The sequence below is a fragment of the Eptatretus burgeri genome, chromosome 15, assembly GCF_056783735.1.
Source record: "Eptatretus burgeri isolate ZD-2024b chromosome 15, Ebu_testis_v1, whole genome shotgun sequence".
Classification (NCBI taxonomy): Eukaryota; Metazoa; Chordata; class Myxini; order Myxiniformes; family Myxinidae; genus Eptatretus; species Eptatretus burgeri.
In genome coordinates this window covers 31,355,637-31,376,510 of record NC_140975.1, presented here as the reverse complement: position 1 = coordinate 31,376,510, position 20,874 = coordinate 31,355,637, and the positions used below count along the sequence as shown (strand labels likewise).

Sequence of the window (20,874 nt, the reverse complement as noted above, 5' to 3'; positions counted from 1 at the left end):
CCCTTCGGGTGGGTGCCTGGAATGTCCTATCCCTAAGAGAGGATGATCACCTGTCTCTGTTATCATCTGAGCTCAGGCGTTTGGACATCGGGATTGCAGCTCTCTCTGAGGTTCGGAGACCGGATAGCGGCGAGATAATGGTGGGTGGTTACACCTACTATTGGTCTGGTCGCTCTGATGGTTACCATACCCAAGGAGTTGCTGTAGCTGTGTCCAATAAGCTGACCCCAATGATAATTGAGGTAACACCGGTCAACGAGCGTATTATGAGATTAAGGATTCGTCACTCCTTAGGTGTCATTTCCCTGGTCTCTGTTTATGCTCCGACTGAGGCGAGTGATCTCACCGTGAAAGACACATTCTACGCCACACTCGAGTCTGTGGTTGATCAGTGCCCCAGACGAGATACACTTCTAGTCTTGGGGGATTTCATTGCATCGACTGGAACTGATCGGGACGGTTATGAGGTGTGTGTTGGTCCCCATGGGTCAGGAACTATGAACCAGAATAGCACTAGGTTCCTTGACTTTGCAAGAAGTCATGGACTTAGGGTGGCTGGTTCATGGTTTCAGCGCCCGCAAGCTCATCGCTGGACTTGGTATTCCAATGCTGGCGGTGTGGCAAAGGAGATTGACCATGTCCTCATTGACGGTCATTGGAGGATGATCCAGAACTGCAGGGTCTACGAGAGTGCTCAGTTCCTCAATACTGACCACAGGCTTGTTGTAGCAACTCTAAAGCTGCAACTTAAGTCCTGGAGAATGGTACCATCCCAGCCTAGGCTGGATGTTGCCAAGCTCAGGGATGAGAGAGTAGCTGAGGAGTTTGCGAACAGGCTGAGTGGACACTTGGGGGGTCTGGGTGCTTTGGGGGGTCCTGAAGAGTTGTGGAACGCCTTCAAGACCACCGTCCTTGATGTTGCCGGTGGATGCCTTGGAGCTCACCGCAGGGCAAAGAAGAATTTTGTCTCTCAAGGGACACTGGATACCATTGACCAGAGTCGCAGGGCCAGGCTGAATGGCAGAGCTGAGCTGTTCAGGGAGCTGAGGCGTAAAACTGTACGTGCACTGAGGGTGGACAAGGAGGCCTATGTGCGAGGAATCTGTGAGGGGGTAGAGCATCACCTGTGGACAGGTGATTCTCGTCCCGCTTACAGGGGAATTCGCGCATTACGTTCATCCAAGCCCATCCCTCGGAGCACTGCAGTTCGAGCAGAGAGTGGTAGGCTCTTGACAGAGGAGTCTGAAGTGAAGGCCCGCTGGGCTGGTTACTTTGAGCGGTTGTACCGGGCTGATCCCCCAGCTGTCGAGTTGGACGTCAAGGGTGTTACAATCCCTGTTGCTGACCCTCGAATCAACTGTGGTCCACCATCGCTTGTGGAAACACGGGCTGCGGTGAACCAGTTGAAACGGGGTAAAGCTCCAGGGATCTGTGGCATCCATGCCGAACTTCTCAAGGCTGGTGGAAATGCTGCACTCGTGTCGTTGCATGCAGTTTTGTGCTCTGCCTGGAACACAGGCATCATCCCAACTGACTGGAAGAGGGGCCTTGTTGTCCCTCTCTGGAAAGGGAAGGGTGATCGCCAAGACTGCAACAACTACCGAGGGGTGACGCTGCTCTCAGTGCCGGGCAAGGTCTTTGCTCGGATAATTCTTGATAAGGTTCGCCACCATCTGCTTGAGCACCAGCGTCCAGAGCAGTCAGGATTTACACCAAAGAGGTCAACGATTGACCGTATCCTTGCACTTCGTGTCCTCACCGATCGCAGACGAGAGTTTCGGCAGGGGCTGCTTGCAGCCTATGTTGATCTCTGTAAAGCGTTCGATTCAGTGAATCGGGATGTCCTCTGGAGGATTCTTGGTCTTCGTGGGGTGCCACCAAAACTGATCGATCTGATGTCTGAACTCTACTCTGGTACTGAGAGTGCTGTGAAGTGTGGTGGTACCATCTCTGACTTATTTCCAGTTGTTACTGGAGTTCGTCAGGGATGTGTACTTGCCCCCACACTTTTCAGCACTTGTATGGACTGGATTTTAGGGAGGATGTCGGAGAGATCAAGTTGCGGTGCATCGTTTGGGAATGTCAAGATCTCGGACCTTGATTTTGCAGATGATGCAGTCATCTTTGCGGAGACTTTAGACATCCTCTTGGGGGCCCTCGAGGTGCTGAATGAGGAGTCGGAGCCGTTGGGATTACGGGTTTCTTGGGTCAAAACTAAGATCCAGGCTTTCGGTGACATCTTGGATGCTGCTGTCCTGTCTGTGTCTGTTTGTGGTGAGGATGTTGAGGTCGTAGAGAGATTCACTTACCTTGGCAGTGATATTCATGTCTCTGCTGGCTGCGAGTCAGAGGTCAATAGACGTCTGGGTCGGGCCTGGGGAGTCATGGATTCACTGGATCATGGGGTGTGGCGCTGCCGGTACCTGTGCGGGAGGACGAAAGTCCGAGTCTTCAGGTCCTTGGTACTTCCAGTCTTGCTCTATGGGTGCGAGACTTGGACTCTGACCAAGGATCTGAGATGGAGACTTAATTCCTTTGGTACCAGGTCTCTTCGGAGAATCCTTGGCTATCGCTGGTCGGATTTTGTGTCCAACGAGCGGTTGCTGAGAGAGACTCGGATGAGATTTGTTACCTGCATAGTCCGTGAGCGTCAGTTGCGGCTGTATGGACATGTGGCTCGTTTTCCTGACGCTGATCCTGCTCACCAGATTCTCTCAGCGAGGGAGTCTCATGAGTGGAGGAGGCCAGTGGGCCGACCACGTGCCTCATGGTTGCAACAGGTTGACCATCATCTCAAGGAGATGGGGATGGGCCTGGCATCTGCCTGGGGGATGGCCAGACGGAGGCCCCTGGAGTACCGGCGGAAAGTGGATGCAGCGACGCGCTGTTCTGGCACATGCTCCGATACCTGACCTGACCTCCACATGTGAACTCATTCAGAGGTGTGGCATTTGCAGTTGAAACATTTACAGCATGTGGAAACATCCGCTGGTTCAAAACATTTTTTTTTTTTTTTTGAGATGTTGGCCTCCCATTAGCGTGAAGCACAGGTACCAAGCTATTGTTTAACAACACTGATATCTTACTATCATTGCTCTTCAAAGTTTCATCCATATCTGTCAGAGAGTTGTGCCACTCTCAACTTTCATCTTGTCCGACAGGGTGCCGCAGAGGTAGCGCAGTTGACCCTGAGCTTTCTATGCTGAGTTTGATTTGCAACTTCATTGTGATAAATTGTTTGACTGATGCGTCGTACAGTCTCTCGGATGGACGTTAAGCTGGGGGCCGTCAACTAGCATTGATTGCTGGTGTGTGTGAAAGATCCCTCGATGTCTTTTAACAAAGAGTTTGTGGGTTATCGCTGACATCCTGAACAAATTAACTTCGTGCCCTAGTGCAGCCTTGAGAGGAGATCCACACCAGCGGGGTCCATTTGCTCAAGGAAACACCAGAATTATGTCCCAATTATCTGTGAGGTCAGGGGATAGATGATGATGAACGTCATCTTATTGCGGGTGGGGAGGGGGAAACAACAACTATCTAAACAAGTGTTCTTACCTCCGCCACTGAAGGTGAAGGAGGTTATGTTTTCACCCCTCTCTGTCTATTTGTTTGTCTGTTTGTGTGCAGGATATCTCAAAGAAGTTGTGGACGAATAGAAATGAGATTTGGTGGGTATGCTGAATATGACAATGACGAACTGATTTAGATTTTGGTGAAGACCTGGATCAGGATCCGACTTCGAGAAGTTTTTAAAGTGATTCTTCACCATTGAGAGATAGGGCCAAAAATGATGTATAGCATGATATCTCAAAAAGTCTTGTACGGATTCAGATGAAACTTAGTGAACACATTGGGTGTGTAACAAGGAAGAACTGATTCAATTTCAGTGAAGATCCAATTTTCGGATCTGATAATTGTTCAAGTGATTCTTCACCATTGAGAGATGTGGCTAAACTAATATATAGCACGATATCTCATAAAAGTTGTGGACGGATTCGGATGAACCTTGGTGGACATGTTGGGAATGTGACCGCGACAAATTGATTCAATTTTTGGTGAAGATCCGAATCCAGATCTGGAAACGAGAATTATTTAATTTTCAAAGTGATTCTTCACCATTGAGAGATAGGGCTAAAAAAAACGATATACTGTATGTAGGATGGTATTTCAAAAAGGTGTTGGGCCGATATGTTCTCGTGGATCAGGCATTACGTGACGAAGGTACGCACTCTACCGAGTGCCTTCCTCGTTGTTATCTGCATTTACTGAGTCTCTTCACAAATTCTGGACGTCCAATGCTTATCCTTAATGGTTTTGCTAACTCTTTATTCAATCATCCAGGCCTCTTTATACTTGCACACAGAACGAGTATTGAGTGATTCTGTACTCAAAAGGTGGGCATATATTGGCCTACACATTGTTTTGAGTATGTCTCTTGGGGGCTGTGTGCAAGTTTTGTTCTACACAACACAGCCTGTGTACATTGGCAGACTTTATCAAGACTGTTCCACCCCCTGATTTCTCACGAGGCTGAGCTCCAACCCCTGTATCTTTACCAATCGGACAAGGCACAGGCACGTCGTGGAGAAATACATGACGTTCCATTTCCCTGTGACACCCAACACATGGTACATGTGCATGCTGTCTCGCATGACCCAAAACACGTTTCTTTCAACAAGTTGCAGACAACTTACACACTCGATGCCCACCTCAAAGGGAGAAAATTTAGGACTTTGTGGATATATATCACAGGAAGTTACAATATATTGACAAAGAACATCATCAGAATGCTTGTCTCAGCAGGCAGGAAGAGCAATGAATGAAATCAACAGGATGTTGATCGAGGTATGCTAACCGCCATATGAAAGAAGGAGAAACTGACGTTTCAGGCATTAACCCTTTGTCAGAGATAGGCAAAAGGTTAATGCCCGAAATGTCAGCTCTTCATTGATGATGGTTTGACATGAGAGTTGAACCTTCCCATTAAGATTAAAATTTCACATTAAAAGATCCCTCAGCATCATTCCTGTTTTATAACTGCACTCGGAGACCATCGTTGTCATCATCATCATCATCATCATCATCATCTTCTTCATCATGATGTCGCATGTCTTATGCAGAGCAATGTTGCTACCGAAGCAGTTACGAGGCTACAGTCCTGTTTGGGTGGCCATTCCGACTCAGGAAGTCAGAACAGGAATTTAGAATTTGTTCAGGATGCTGGCGATAGCTCACATACTCTTCATGAATGACACCATGGGTTCTTTAACATCCACCCACTAATGCCGGTGGACAGGACACCCAGTTTATCGTCCATCCGAGGGACGGCACACACATTGATGAATCACCCTACCAGTGAAACACCGGGATGACAGTTCATAGCTGGGTCGGAATTCAAATCCAAGCTCGATGGCTTCGAGGTGAGCGTGCAGAGACCATCATCGGAGTGAAAAGGTTATTTCTCATGGGGCATCCTCCTTCGTAAGGATTCCTGCTTTGCAATGGGAATGATTTAAATTTTTAACAATCATATCAATTCTAATATATAGATAGGTCGAAAAATTTGAAACATCGAATATGGTTTATTTTGCGCTGCAGATACAAGGCTATCGCCTCAACACATCAGAGGTCTTGGAACTGGGAGAAGATGTGAGCTTCCTCCTCCTGCTGCCACCCTCCGAGTTACTTTGCCGACTACCCAGCTCTGGTGGATATGGCTCAACCTACCTCACCCTACCACTGCTCATGTTTGAGATCCGTATGTGACTTGCGGTCAAGCTGTTCCTTCACAATAAGCTATAACCGGTGAAATACGAGGGGCCTTCAAACTCGGCCTGGACAATTTTTAGACTCGTTAACTACTGCCGTGTCAGAATAAAATGAACACCCCTGAATGGAAACAAATTTCATCCTCTCAATCTGTAATATCACATGGACATGCATGAATATCGTGCAGTGTGTTCTGCGGCATGACACGGTGCTTGAAACCATGAAAGCATCGGATCAAAGGCACCCCCTCCCCCCCCCCCCCATGACAGCCTGAGAGGATGTTAAGTTTCTTTGTTGCCGACCTCTCTTACCTTATCCCACCAAAATTCCAGGTCGAATTTGAATCACCTTCCCATTTTTGAGGCAAATGTGATACGCTTTGAAGAAATTCCGATCGATTTGAATTTCTTGCTTTCAAATCTGATGGATGAACTCTGTTTCTATCTGTTCATGGTTAGTTCACTTCCGGACCTATGCCAATGCTACCATGTCTCTTTACGCTGCGCTATTCCTGCGACTTGAAATCGAGGCAATGGCTTCAAAGCAAGCGATACGAGAGGTCCTAGAAACGCAGGATGCTTCCGAAGCCACTTTTCACCTGGACAACGTATACTGCCTGACGCAGGTAAACAATTGCTTCAACCAATGCATGACCATAAGGAAAGCTCTGCCATCAATTTCAGCAACCTCGGTCTTTCACCTGTACACAAACTCTAAACATTGTAACCTGCACTGCAAAATGTTTTTGCTTACAGAGGGTTGAGGAAGCATGGCAGAAGAGACGATGGTTGGCTGATGTTTTACGACAAGCAAGGCAAATGCAACCGTCTCGTGGCGTGCCTTTGGCCCGAATCCTCGGGATGTCTGGAGGTTCATCGACATCGAAACGACCTCAAGCGCCATACTCTCACTGTTGCCTGCCAACTACGCACCACACCTTGTCGTCTCCTTCCTGGACCACCGAGGCTCCAACACCAAGTACTGCTTGGGTGACCACAGGCCTTCCACCTGCGGCACACCACGTCACAAGCTTTACGATACACCTAACCCCAATAACTTGAATTTTTACTGACTCTGCGGTGTGGTTATTTTTTTTTTAACACTACATAAAACAATTCAAATAATTTCTCAGAAGTCACAGAATCAAAGAACATTGATGGTGATAGGACCAGGAGCCAAAGCTTGAGAGTAAAGAAAAGGAGAGTTAGGATGATGTTGAGGCATGGGTGTTTCACTCAGAGAGTAGTTAATGCATGGAATTGTCTCCCTGGAAAGGTGGTGGCAGTAGAAACAGTGGATGAATTTAAACCAGAATTGGATAGGTACCTAGAAGCAGTGTTTGCAGGATTTTTCAGGATTGATGGGCCTAATGGCCACTTCCTGCATTAAAGTTCCTTGTGGGATTTTGTACCCTTAAAATGAAGGAGTGGAGCTCAGGGTGAGTTACCTGAAGGAACATTTTTCAAAACCAAATGAAAACTCATATTTTGTTTGTATTTCCTTTTTTTTTTACATAGAGACTTCATTGCTGTCAGTGGGAAATGAAATTACTCTGGACCAAATCGTCACAAGCAAAGTTTCAATCGGATCGCCATCTTCCTCTTCTACTCAGCCCATGTCAAATCAAAGGAATTCCATCCCAAATTGGTCACAAAGGGACAGAAGACATCATTTCTTCAGGAAATCGTCAGCTGATATACCAGGTCACGTGCTGAAGGAACAGAATTTTGGTTCAGGTGTGAAGGCCTGCTACTCCTGTCAAGAATTTCTCCGCAGCACATACTCAACGGGTTCCTCGGAAAAGTCGGTTGAGGACACTTCAGGTTATCCGTGGAGTCCAAGCACCGAAAGACACGCGGTCGAAGAGGAAACGCGGGCAAGACCCTGCCGAAGGTCTGACACGAGCCAAAGTTTGGAGGACGTGCATGCAACGAAGACATCTTCACGTATGATGGTGGTTCGGCGGCTGCTCAGGAGACCTCAGCAATCACATGAGAGCCGAGATGGAAAAATCGTTGGAGTACAAGAAAGCATTTCCACGGATGTGACCAAATCATCTCCAAAAAGGTGTCCTCCAATGAGTAACCTTTCAGATACATCGACGCGTTGCTCTTCTTGCCAAGGGAAAAGTAATCTCATCTCAAAAGATCAACCAGTGTATGAAAGCCCGACTTTGTGTATCCCCAAGAAAGACTGCACGACTTCCAAATGTAAAATACTCGATCAGTTTTCATCGACAAGCAACCATACCAAACTGGACACCACAAGCTGCTCATTTTTTCAACAATCAGATGGAGAATCCTTGAAGCCACATGTACGTTTGGGCATTGACCGTGCAATCACGAAATCGCAAGATTGTTCAACAAAAGAAGACCCCATAGGAAAGACCGACAATAAGAAGGCCCCGTTGTTCGAACACGTATCCACAGACCAAATGAGACTTTTGAGACAATGGCCTCGAAGGGAGTTTTCTCCTGATCCGCAAGAGGTCCACGGCAGACCCCAACGTCAGGCTCGAGCAATCCAATTGATCAGCTGCAAAGCAAATGGACATCTTTCGTCGGCTGCAATGTCCGACTTGTTGAATAACAATAGGACGACGGGCTCTTCTCATCGGCAATCGGTGCATTCCTTGCTGAACAAGACTACTTGTGATGGGAAACCGAAAGATCACGGGGCTTCGGCGAATTATACGAGCAATCTGGTCACCATGATACAGGTGCAACCACCGGTCGATCCGAGTGAGAAGATGCTTGCAAAGGTAATTATCGAGTGAGCAGATTACACGTTTCAATTAATCCACCAAAAAACGAGAAGCATTTTCTATTAACTGTTTGTTGTCATTATTACTGTTATTATTATTAAAGAGTATTATGGCATAGTTATAAATTTCCAGATCACCATGCTTTCATATCTTTTTGATCATATGTAACACAAGGAAAATGAGGAGGCCATTTGGGCCATTGTGACTTTGCTATATCAACATCCAGTTCACTTGATTTGTCTTTTCTTCTTTCCATGAATTATGTTCCTACCATTAGCCAAATCCACCTTAACATCCACATTGCTTTAGAAATGACTTACATACACCATGAATGTCTAAGCAGGGTATTTAAGCCAGGGTACCGGCACACAAGGGCTTACTCTTTTCGAGAGATATCGTGGGCATGCCATTCTTTGAATGGGGGACATAAAGCCAACTGTCTTGCTCCCACACAGAACAGCCAGCTTTATATAGATATTCAAAAGATGCAATGCCCACTTGCTGACACTGCACCAGGATTGTAGTATTTGTACAATTTGCCATCATGGGGGGAGCAAATCCAGGATCAGACAGCTCGAAGGTGATCACACTGATAAGCTATGCTGCGACACATGTGTACAATACCCATCTCTCAAGGTGAACAAGAGCGGCAATCGCTTTGCAATACATGTACCAAACTGGTCCCATTGAAGAAGGAGGAACCATATAGCCTACCCTGTTTGGGACTTTTCGGCAAAATAATAGGAAAATCAATTTTCATTTACTGATATATTTTGTTGACAAGAAAGCAATACAGACAACTTGGATAACAAACCAAAACAAAAATTAGTTTGCTTTAACGCACACTCGAGCCGAAACCAGAACAAAAATGAAGAGGAAGAACCTTCTAACCCACCATGTTTCATCTGTTTCTAGGCTTTGCTATTTCTTCTTAAAAATAACCCGATTTATACTTGTGAAGCAAAAACATGCGTACGGTTTATGTGCATATATACATCGTGGTTATATACCTGGGATCATAACCCTCACCGGAGGCCAACTGTCTTGCTCCCACACAGAACAGCCAGCTTTATATAGATATTCAAAAGATGCAATGCCCACTTGCTGACACTGCACCAGGATTGTAGTATTTGTACAATTTGCCATCATGGGGGGAGCAAATCCAGGATCAGACAGCTCGAAGGTGATCACACTGATAAGCTATGCTGCGACACATGTGTACAATACCCATCTCTCAAGGTGAACAAGAGCGGCAATCGCTTTGCAATACATGTACCAAACTGGTCCCATTGAAGAAGGAGGAACCATATAGCCTACCCTGTTTGGGACTTTTCGGCAAAATAATAGGAAAATCAATTTTCATTTACTGATATATTTTGTTGACAAGAAAGCAATATAGACAACTTGGATAACAAACCAAAACAAAAATTAGTTTGCTTTAACGCACACTCGAGCCGAAACCAGAACAAAAATGAAGAGGAAGAACCTTCTAACCCACCATGTTTCATCTGTTTCTAGGCTTTGCTATTTCTTCTTAAAAATAACCCGATTTATACTTGTGAAGCAAAAACATGCGTACGGTTTATGTGCATATATACATCGTGGTTATATACCTGGGATCATAACCCTCACCGGAGGAGAGGGTATTGCATTTGGGTCCGTTTGTGTCTCTGTTTGCCCGCACAGAATGTGAGTATGGTTTTTATCTGCAACTGCTTGTTGGAATGACACAAAATTTTCACCATAGCAGCAACTACTCGTGTAGAATGTTTTAATGATAATTATGATGTCATAGGTCACGTGGTGTGGCAGCCATGTTGGAAAAAGGAAAAATTTGGACTTCTGTATCTTTGAAACCACACAATGGAAAAAAATTGAAACTTGGCAAATGTCAAGTACTTCTCATGGGGAACAAGAAAAAGAGCAAACAGAGATTGCAGACCCTTACCAGGACATATTTTGTGTGGTGTTTGTGTACTGGTGTGTAACAAAATTAATGAGACATAACGAGAACTGCCACTTTATTACTGCTGGCAGTGATGACTGGGTACCAAGACGTCCCACTTTGATGCAACCCCGCTTTGATCGGACAACTGACCCTGACCCATGACGTTTTTTTAATTATTATTCATTGTTCAATTCAATTTAGAATGGGATTAAAATTAATTCAATTCAAATTAAATGAAAGAACAAATAGGTACAGTCCTGCATTGGAGTAATCAGAGGAACCCAAACAAGCAAAAAGCAAAGACGAAGTCATCAGGAGGGACCTGAATAGGATTAGTATTTCAGCTGCTACTCCTCTACCCTCAAACCCATCCAGGCACAGCTAAGTGAGCCTTATTCAAAAATAAATATATAAAAACCCAAATCAAAAAATTTAATAATTCTGGCTGCCAGACCATGTGTCTGATCAGGTTGAAATTTAAAACATATATTTCCCATCACTGCCACATGATAATTGTGAAGTTTCACTCCAATTGATTAAGCAGTTCAAGAGAAATATTTTTTTAAAAAGATTTTCACTTAATCCAATATGGCTACCAGACCATGTGACATCAATTATTTGTGAATACGCTGGTTTCCAAAAGGCGTGGGGAACATTTGTGTGAAGTTTCCCCTCGATCTATCCAGTCTTTTTGAAGATTTTTATCGGTTTTTTGGTAAATCCAGTATGGCTGCCAATTCGTGTGACCTATGATGTCATATGTGGTTTGTTCCTCATGGATAGGTGGTCATACGTGTAGTTTCGCCTCTATCTGTTCAGCCACTTCAGAGAAGATTTTTGAAAGTTTTTTAAAAAACAATATGGCTGCCAAACCACGTGACCGATGATGTCGTCATATTTTTTCCTCTGGACCATTTTATCCCGAGATGGCGCTCAAATTTTTTTTATACTCATCACATGTAGCATTCTACATATGCAATTATGACGTTATAACGAAGGAACCTATGACATCATGAAAAATCACACTTATTCCCCATGAGGAGTACTTGCCCTGTACCAAGTTTCAATTTTTCCTTGGCACAGTTTCAGAGACACAGAGTTCCAAATTTTTTCCATCATGGCTGCCACACCACGTGACCGATGATGTCATAATTATCAATAAAACATTCTGCATGAGTAGTCACTCCTATGGTAACAATTCTGTCTCAATCCAAAAAGCATTTGCGGTGAAAATTGAGGATTTTAGAAATACCACCTTAGTTGTTGACCTTGAGCCAATGTTGACCTTTTGTTCGATGTTGGCCTCAAAAATAATTGGCTCGTTGAATTATTCGACCTGAAATATAATATATCTTCAAATTTCAAGTCGATCGGATGAAAAGTGAGGATTTTAGAAAATAACAGCTTGGTATAATGTAAATTAGGCATAAATGCACCTTGCTCGATCTCGGCTATATCGAGAGGGCAATTTCGTTCTGATCGGTCAAACCTTTGTTGAATTATGGTGAAAATGTCTAAATGTCTATAATTTGGTCATGACCTTAAAAAATGATGTCAACCCCACATACTTTCTATTCGCATTAATGATGCAAAATTTAATTCCGATAGTCCCAGCTGGCTCCAAGATACAGCTTGGAAATTCTGGAAATTGGGAGTGCAGGAAAAAAACAAACAGAATTTCTTTTGTTCTAAATGGCTCAGTATTCCTCAGGGTCCCACAAACCCTGTGGGTATAATTAAAAATTGGGGGTACCAATTGTAAAAACCAACCCTACAACAGGAATAAGCCTTCCCCTATGCTATAGGGAGGGGGAGGCTTATAAAGGTATATACGTAAACAAACAGAACCCAGCTGTATACACACACACACACACACACACACACACACACACACACACACACACACACACACACACACACACACACACACACACACACACACACACACACACCAGAGTGGCAATCTTGTGAATTTGACAGCAACCTCTCCATTGCTCACGTTCCAGCAAAGCTCTGTGCACATCTTGGCAAGAAAGGTTGGAGCGAGGATCATGGCACGAAAAGCCAGGAGCATACATGGGGAGACCTTTTACGGTGGAACTGAAGATCAACACTCATGGAACACACGCATTTAAAGCAAAGCTCCATTCATCATAACGTATATACTGTTCTCTATAACAATATGACTATTGCTGACCTTACCAAGGTCTAAGTTTACACGTGTGTAAAAGCTTTAATCGCACATGTAATATCCTATTTTTTATGTTAAATCTCATTAAAAGGCACCCATAGCTTGAATGCTAATTTTCTATCTGCCTAAATCTGTTAGTATATGATTTAAATTTTCTACCAGATCGAAAACTTGTTGAAGGTTTTTACAATCACGTCCAACATTTTGAATACGATGTTGAACGATGCTGTGATATGACCTTTGTATAATATGTGTAAATATTTTGCGTGTTTTTTATAAAACTGCTTTAACTGCAGTTATTATTTTAATATTTTAAACCATATACTGCCCCAGATTGTTTATACAGACAGAACTAAAGAACACAGATGAATAATAAAAAATATGTTATTTTTCATTCCACATTGCCAGCCGTGATGTACATGTTTAACATGGAAGAAAAGATGTCAGAGGTGGTCGGATTCCTTGTCAATTCTGTTTATTTTAACAAGCTCGAATGAACTAAGATACTCGTCCTCTTAATGATGACGTCATAAAAACGAATATGACGTCATTGTGATGTATCAGGTTTGCGATAAATTATCTGTGCTAATGCCCGGCTTGATTCCCACAAACAAAATTCAAACAGCTTGCCGAGTTTCGGAGATTGTGGTATAGGTGATTTCCATTAGCTGCGATATTATGACGTCAAGTTTTTTTCTAGGAAGAATTTCCAAAATCGGAGATGGTTACTGCCTGCGTGTGGGCTTTCTGCATATACATGGCAAGTTTCACAAAGATCCGATGAAAACTCTGGGTTGTGAAACAAAAAATATCAAAAAATAGGAATGGCATCGTGAAAATTGATACGACGTCATAGTGATGCATCATATGTGTGGTAATTCATCTCTGCTAATGCCCTGTTCGATTCCCGCAAACAGAATTCAAAAAGCTTGCTTAGTTTCGGAGATAACGTTTTAGGCGATTTCCATTAGCGGAGATATTTTGACGTCATAACTTTTTTTCTAGGAGGAATTTTCAAAATTGGAGATGGTTACTGTCTGCGCAGAGTATTTTTACATGTACATGCCAAGTTTCAGGAAGTTTCGATGAAAACTGTAGGCTGTGAAACAAAAAAGTCCACAAGAACAACAACGTGAGTAAGACTTAAGATCCTCCACGAGGATATAAAAAGCAACAAAAGCAACCATATACCTTACTCATCCTTCGTTTGGCTAACCCGGTACCGCAAAGCCCTCGATCAATCAGAACTCAACCATATTTACATATTATCCAAGATGATGCTGCTACACTACTCTCCCTCTTCGTGCTTTAATCAAAGGGAAGGTACAAACAAAATGCATAATGTCGTAGAAATAAAAGTCACAGCAAAGAGAAATGGTCAACAGCCAAATGTACTCTCATAAATATCATTCTGGGAAGTGTACATGACGTCCAGAGCGAGTTGTATACGGCGGTAAGGATATTGTTGTGGTAGGTATCCACCCGTTGGTCAGTTGGAGATTCAGCTTTGGTGCTGCAACAAGAAAAGCCGGCTTCAAGCGATCTATGGAGACTGTCTCATGACTACAGTTAATATCGAATATGAAGGTCTTCTCGGAGCTTTGCAGAACTTTGTAAGGTCGGTCATATGAGCGGTAAGGGTATTAGATGTTGTATTGTTGTAGTAGGTGTCGACCCGTTGTGCAGTGGGAGGGTGATAGAAAATAATGTTAATACCTCGATGAGTGAGAGAGCGTCGGCCACTAAGTTCACGATTCCTTTGATGTGCTGGATGTCGGTGGTGAATTGCAAGATACAACGGAGTTGCCGAAATGTGCGAGGAGAGTAAGAGTATGAATGGGTGAACAGAGCAAAAGTTAAAAGTTTGTGTTCAGTCAGAACAGAGAATTGTGTGGCCTCGAAGATGTGGCAGAAGTGCTTGACGGCGAGGTATACAGTGAGTAATTCCCGATCGAAGGCGCTGCACTTACACTCTGTTGGTTTCAGAGTTTTAGAGAAGAAGGCCAGTGGATGCCAGTTGGCAGGGTCGCACTCACTGTGATCTCAGACACATCTATCATCAGGCATGTTGGGCTTCTGGCTTTGGATGAATCAGGAGTGAGGCATGAGCCAGTGCGTCTTTGATAGTGTGTAAGGCTGACAAGGTTGGCTCCACCCATTGGAACACCTCAGGGTGCTGACAGGTTGCGAGTAACTCATTCAGCGGCTGCAGTGCTGTGGCTGCGTTTGGTGGCATTGGGCAAGGTGTCATGGGATTCTAAGAAGAACACTGTTGAGTATTGGGAGACGAAGCAGTGCATCGTACACTGGCTCTGCAGTGGAGCATCCAAGGTCATCTTTTAGAGCAGTTTGCATACCAAGCATGACTATAGGTATGACATATGTCTAGTACATGGAGTTGTCATGCATTTTCAGGGAAGACTTGAGTTGGCAATGGAAATGCTCTACCATACTATTTGCTGCTGGATGGTAAGTGGTGGTTCGCACATGGTCGGTACCCAGGAGTTGAGTGAACTCGCAAAATAGAGCCAATTCAAACTGGCCACCACAATCCATAGTGATGGTTGATGGAACACCAAAACGGGTGATCCACGTGTGGACAAAGGCCCTGGCAATGGTAGATGCGGTGTGTCAGGTATCAATGCAGCCTCCCTCCGGCCAACGGGTGAAGCGGTCAACAGAAGTCAGTAAATAGCGGTGTCCTTTTGAATGTGGTAGGGGACCGATACGATCCACATGGATCCTGTCGAAACACCTATCTGGTGTTGAAAAGCTACCAAGTGGCGCGACACTATGACGTTGGATCTTGGAGCATTGACATTCAAGACATTGCTTGGCCAAACAGTGCATGTCGGCGTTGATGTATGACCAGACGTAGCGCGTGGTGACGAGTCGCTGGGTTGCTTGAGTACCCTGGTGCATGAGTGAGTGAAAAATGTTGAGGACTGTATGGCGGAATGCCGCAGGAACAAAAGAGCACGACTGTTCCGTTGATGCATCACACACGAGGGTAGTGTTTGGTTAGCCCAATGGCACCTACATAGCCCCACGGAGCTCAATTTTTCATTTTCGTCCCAAGGTCAAGGTTACAAGGTCACGAACTTAGAAAATTGCGAATTTTGACATAAAAAACCATCTTCTACGAGGGGTTTGTCGAATCTGACGGGTTTCGGTATTTGGTTAGCCCAATGGCACCTACATAGCCCCACGGAGCTCGATTTTTCATTTTCGTCCCAAGGTCAAGGTCACAAGGTCACGAACTTAGAAAATTGCGAATTTTGACATAAAAATCCATCTTCTCCGAGGAGTTTGTCGAATCTGGCAGGGGTTCGGTATTTGGTTAGCCCAATGGCACCTGCATAGCCCCACGGAGCTCGATTTTTCATTTTCCTCCCAAGGTCAAGGTCACAAGGTTACGAACTTGGAAAATTGCGAATTTTGACATAAAAATCATACGACCGCCCAAAAATTGAGAGCGAGGATGACAATATTTTTTATGCATAATCTTAAGGTCATTCCCCACCTCGAGTCTTGAAACCATTTTGCTCTATCTCGAACACCTTGCCCGTGGCGCCCCCTTCAATTTGTTTTTACGCTTATTTCATCAAAGTATGGATAATCCGAGGAGTGCGAAATTCCATATAGCCTATATGACGTTATATTGTTCCTGGAATGTTCCAGAGGAAGTTTTGCACCAAAGATCATAATCCTTGACCTTTAAAGTTCACAAAGGTCAAATTTTCAAAGTTGTGGGAATCGAACCGGGTTTTCTACCTTCTTCAACGAACTAACTCCAATAAGCTATAGTACGTATCCTGCTTCCTTATTTTAATGTCCACAACATTGTTTTGTGACCTTTAAAGGATATGCAAAGGTCAAATTTTGAAAGTTGTTGAACGAAACCGGGTTTTCGACATTTTGCAGCTAATAACCCGTACTCGTAGTACTCGTAATAACCCGTACTCGTACGTCACTCGTACCACATTATGTTGATCATTTTTATAACTTGGTCAATAATTATCACATTGTCTCATCCTTGACTTCTGAAACAATCTACATCGTCAAATACCGCTCGTGAACCATCGTCGTCTTCAGACTTGTTTATTTTATTATTATATTTATAATTTAATTTAATTTTTTCTTGACTTTTTTCTCGCAATTTCATTTCTAGAAGCTGTGCGTAATGTTCATAAGTACAACATATAAAAAAAAATCAGATTTGATTTGGTCAATTTTGATGGAAGAGATAGGTTTTTTACGGTAGGGCTTCCTCAAAATCTTTAGTATATGCTGTTGTGTAATATCGTGAAAATTTTGGGTTAATTTTTTTCCAACCTAATTTTTTAGTGACTATGGACCATAAATTTATCAAAAATTCTGGTTGGCATTTTTTTTTGGCCGCCATCTTAGATTATTGGCGGCCATCTTGAAATTTGCGAGGGTAAAAACACATTTCCGACCATATCTTTACCTCTGAAAGAGGTATTTACATGATATTAGTGTCTAAATGTATGTTGTAGAGGGCTAGCAATCATTTGTGATACTTTATAAAGGTCTAAGTATAAAACTTGACAAGGAAATTGTCAATAATTCCATTTTTTAGCTTATAGCAGCAGCCAAAATAATGAAATTTTTATTATGTTCTTTTTTTGATATTTCATAGCTGTTATCATGACCTAATTTGACTATTTTCCCATAAATACCTATTATCACATGTTTAATATTTATTAAATATTTGTTTCTGCTTTTTTGAGAATATAGCTACAACAGCCTGAAGAAAGATGTGAGAGCCACCTACAAAAAGACCACGCACCAATACAAACTATAAACTGTGTATTAAATGTCAAAAACATCGCAATGATTTGTTGAGACAACACCAAAAATATTCATCATATGAAAAATTTCTGCATTCTGTCCGTCGTAGGGCTGATTTAGGTGAACTGGAATTCCTTGGAATTCATAACCGTCTGGGTGATATAACTGCAGAACAGCTAAAGGACCAACATGCGAGGTGGCATGCTCCATGTTATGCAGAAACTACTAACGTCACAGACAATGGAAGATCTAGCAGGCGGTATGAAACAACCCTCGCTACACAGGACTCTACCCAGCTAAAGCGAAAGAGAGGTCGCCCTAGATCTTGTAGCTCTACACAATCTTCTTCTGCACCAGTACGATGCACACGTTCCCAAATAAGGAAGTTCAATAAAGCTGAGTGCTTCTTTTGTCAGGGTAAAAATACAGATATTCTTCACAGATGTCAAAGTCAAAATGTTGGTGAAAAAATGGCAGTGATTGTGCAAAAATGCAACAATGATGAGTGGAAGGTGAACTACAGTGAACTGATAAATTCAAAGGACCCACTTTTTAGAGATTTGATGTATCATAATACCTGCCTGGCAACTCAGTGGAAAAAATACAACCCGGTCAAGCAACCAGTTGCAGAAAAAGACCAAAAGGATTCAGATGATTCTGTAAATTTCTTGGCTGCAGAAATTGAGTTTTACAGTTGCCTTGCAGATAAACTCAGCTCTGGTGAATATATAGGCATTGATAAAGTACAAGATTATGACAATATGATGATGATGTATGGTTTACACAGAACTACCACTCATGCTGCACTGAAGGAAATTATTGAAAAGAATATCGATGATGTGGATGTGGTGAATTGAGGTGAATTGAGGGACATGACGCGGGATCACATGTTGTGCGTCTCGCGTATAAGGGGAGGTCTCCGTGGCACGAGTGGTTGTCCCCGGGGCATTGCCATTTACATCGGCTGTTCACTTGATGCTCGTTAACTGAAGGTGCTCATTGACTGGTGAGAATGGAGATTATATCGAACTCCGTGCTTACGCGGATTTAGTCTGCAATGATTAATCGCACATGTATACGTTACTGCTTATGTACTCCTAGCTGAACCTGTATTCCCCGGTGTGCCCACAGAAGCGGCTCCAATCAAATGGAATAAAGCCTAAACTCTGAAGGTTCTTCTCTCGCTCTCATTTCAATTTATTCCATTTGGTTTTCTCGGCTCTCTCAACCAACGATGGACAAGATCTACAAACCAGAGAGGTTCGACGCAGACCCAAACGCGACTGACGCAGAAATGAAATGGTCGCATTGGTTCTGTTCCTTCTCACACTATCTGACCATCATCGAGGAAGGAGCCAACAAATTTGCCGCTCTCGTGAATCATGTCTCGCCCGGCGTGTACAGGCTCTTCTCGGAGTGCGACACTTACGAAGCAGCGATCGACGTGCTGCAAGCGCTCTACGTGAAGCCCAAGAACGAGGTATACATACGACATCTTCTCAACACACGCAAGCAAGCAGCCGGGGAGACAATCGATCAGTTCCTGCAAGCTCTGAATCAGCTGGGAAAAGACGGCAGCTTCCGTGCCGTAAGCGCCGAGGAACACCGAAAGGAAGCCACACGGGAGGCATTCATCCAAGGACTCAGATCAGCCCACATACGGCAACGCTTACTAGAGAAAGCGCAACCCACTCTTGACAAGGTAGTCGATCAGGCACGAGCGATGGATACGGCTCAGCAGCAATCTGAGTCATTTGGGACACCGATGCTGCTAATGAACGCTGCTACGATGGGAACCCAAGGAACCCCACTGGCACAGACACAGCCAGACATAGGGGATGGAGAAACACCCGAGGAGCCGGATACACAGGCCACGTCAAACTCCTCAGCAACTGCTCCGGTTGGTAAATGCTTCTTTTGTGGGTACAAAAGGCACCCTCGTCAAAAATGTCCCGCCAGAGATGCCACATGCATGAATTGCGACAAGAAAGGACATTATGCCAGGGTATGTAAATCTACTCTAAGGAGAAATAAACCCACTTCTGCGGCTCTCTACTCGCAAAATAAATTAACTGCAGCCTCCCCGGGGAATCTATCCAAGGCTATCATCAACGTACGAATTAACGGGCAAATGGCTGAGGCACTGATTGATACCGGTAGCTCTGAAAGTTTCGTCAACAGCTCGCTAGTGAAGGGCAGGAAATGGGTAATCCACCCGACTGACAATACGGTATGCATGGCCGCCACCTCACTACAATCCCGCGTACGAGGGTACTGCAATGTTGAATTGGACGTAAAAGGGTACACGCATCGGGATGTAAGGGTACTGGTGCTTCGTGATTTGTGCGCAGACGTAATTCTGGGTCATAATGTCCTCAAGCAGCACACGAGCGTCGAAATACCCTTTGGAGGAAGCAAACCTCGTCTAATTTTAAATGCGTTGACCACCGCGGAGGTGACGTCCCCCCAGCTGTTCGCTAACTTGTCGCCGGTCTGCAAACCGATAGCGATTAAATGGCGGCGATATACCACTGCTGACATGAATTTCATCACTTCAGAAACCAAGCGATTACTGGAAGAAGGAATTATAGAACCGAGCGACTCGCCATGGCGCGCACAGGTGTTAGTAACCAGCAGTCAGAACCATAAGAAACGAATGGTTGTCGATTATTCCCAAACGGTCAATCGCTTTACCCAACTCGATGCCTACCCCCTGCCGCGCATAGACGAGATGGTCGAACGCGTGGCCAATTATAAGGTATTCAGTACCATCGACTTGCGAAGCGCCTATCATCAAATTCCCATCCGAGAGGAAGACAAACCTTACACTGCATTCCAGGCAGGGAGGCGCCTCTACCAATTCAGGAGAATACCTTTCGGTGTCACGAATGGGGTAGCTTGCTTCCAACGGGTTATGGACGACATCATCTCAGATGAAAACCTCAAAGACACTTTTGTTTACGTGGATAATGTCACAGTGTGCGGTAGGGATCAGGGGGAACATGATAGGAATCTAGACAGATTCTTGAGCATTGCTAGAAAATATAATCTGACTCTCAACTACGAGAAATGCGTATTCTCGGCAAGGTCAATTGACCTTCTCGGCTACACGATAGCCGACGGCACAATTAAGCCTGATCCTGAACGATTGCGCCCGCTCCGTGAGCTTCCACCACCTCAAGACTTGCAGACAATGCGCCGGGTGATCGGGATGTTCGCTTACTATGCGAGATGGATTTCGCAATACTCCGAGAAAATACATCCCCTAGTGCATTGCAAAAACTTTCCACCAGATGCCGCTGTTGTAAGAGCTTTCCACAACCTCAAGGATGATATCAGTAAGTCCGTGGTTTTATCGATCGACAGCTCGGTGCCCTTCGTGGT

The 20,874-nt window shown here is 44.2% G+C and overlaps 1 protein-coding gene across 1 annotated transcript in view; it reads left to right on the top strand.

Annotated features, from left to right (window-relative positions):
• Nucleotides 1–20,874, top strand: part of LOC147011840 (uncharacterized) — a 128,856-nt gene that overhangs the window by 74,331 nt on the left and 33,651 nt on the right. The window contains exons 16-19 of the mRNA XM_085857221.1: nt 5,602–5,761; nt 6,231–6,397; nt 6,528–6,750; nt 7,290–8,533. Coding sequence (XP_085713347.1) covers nt 5,602–5,761; nt 6,231–6,397; nt 6,528–6,750; nt 7,290–8,533 — 1,794 coding nt within the window. The remainder of the gene's footprint in view (nt 1–5,601; nt 5,762–6,230; nt 6,398–6,527; nt 6,751–7,289; nt 8,534–20,874) is intronic.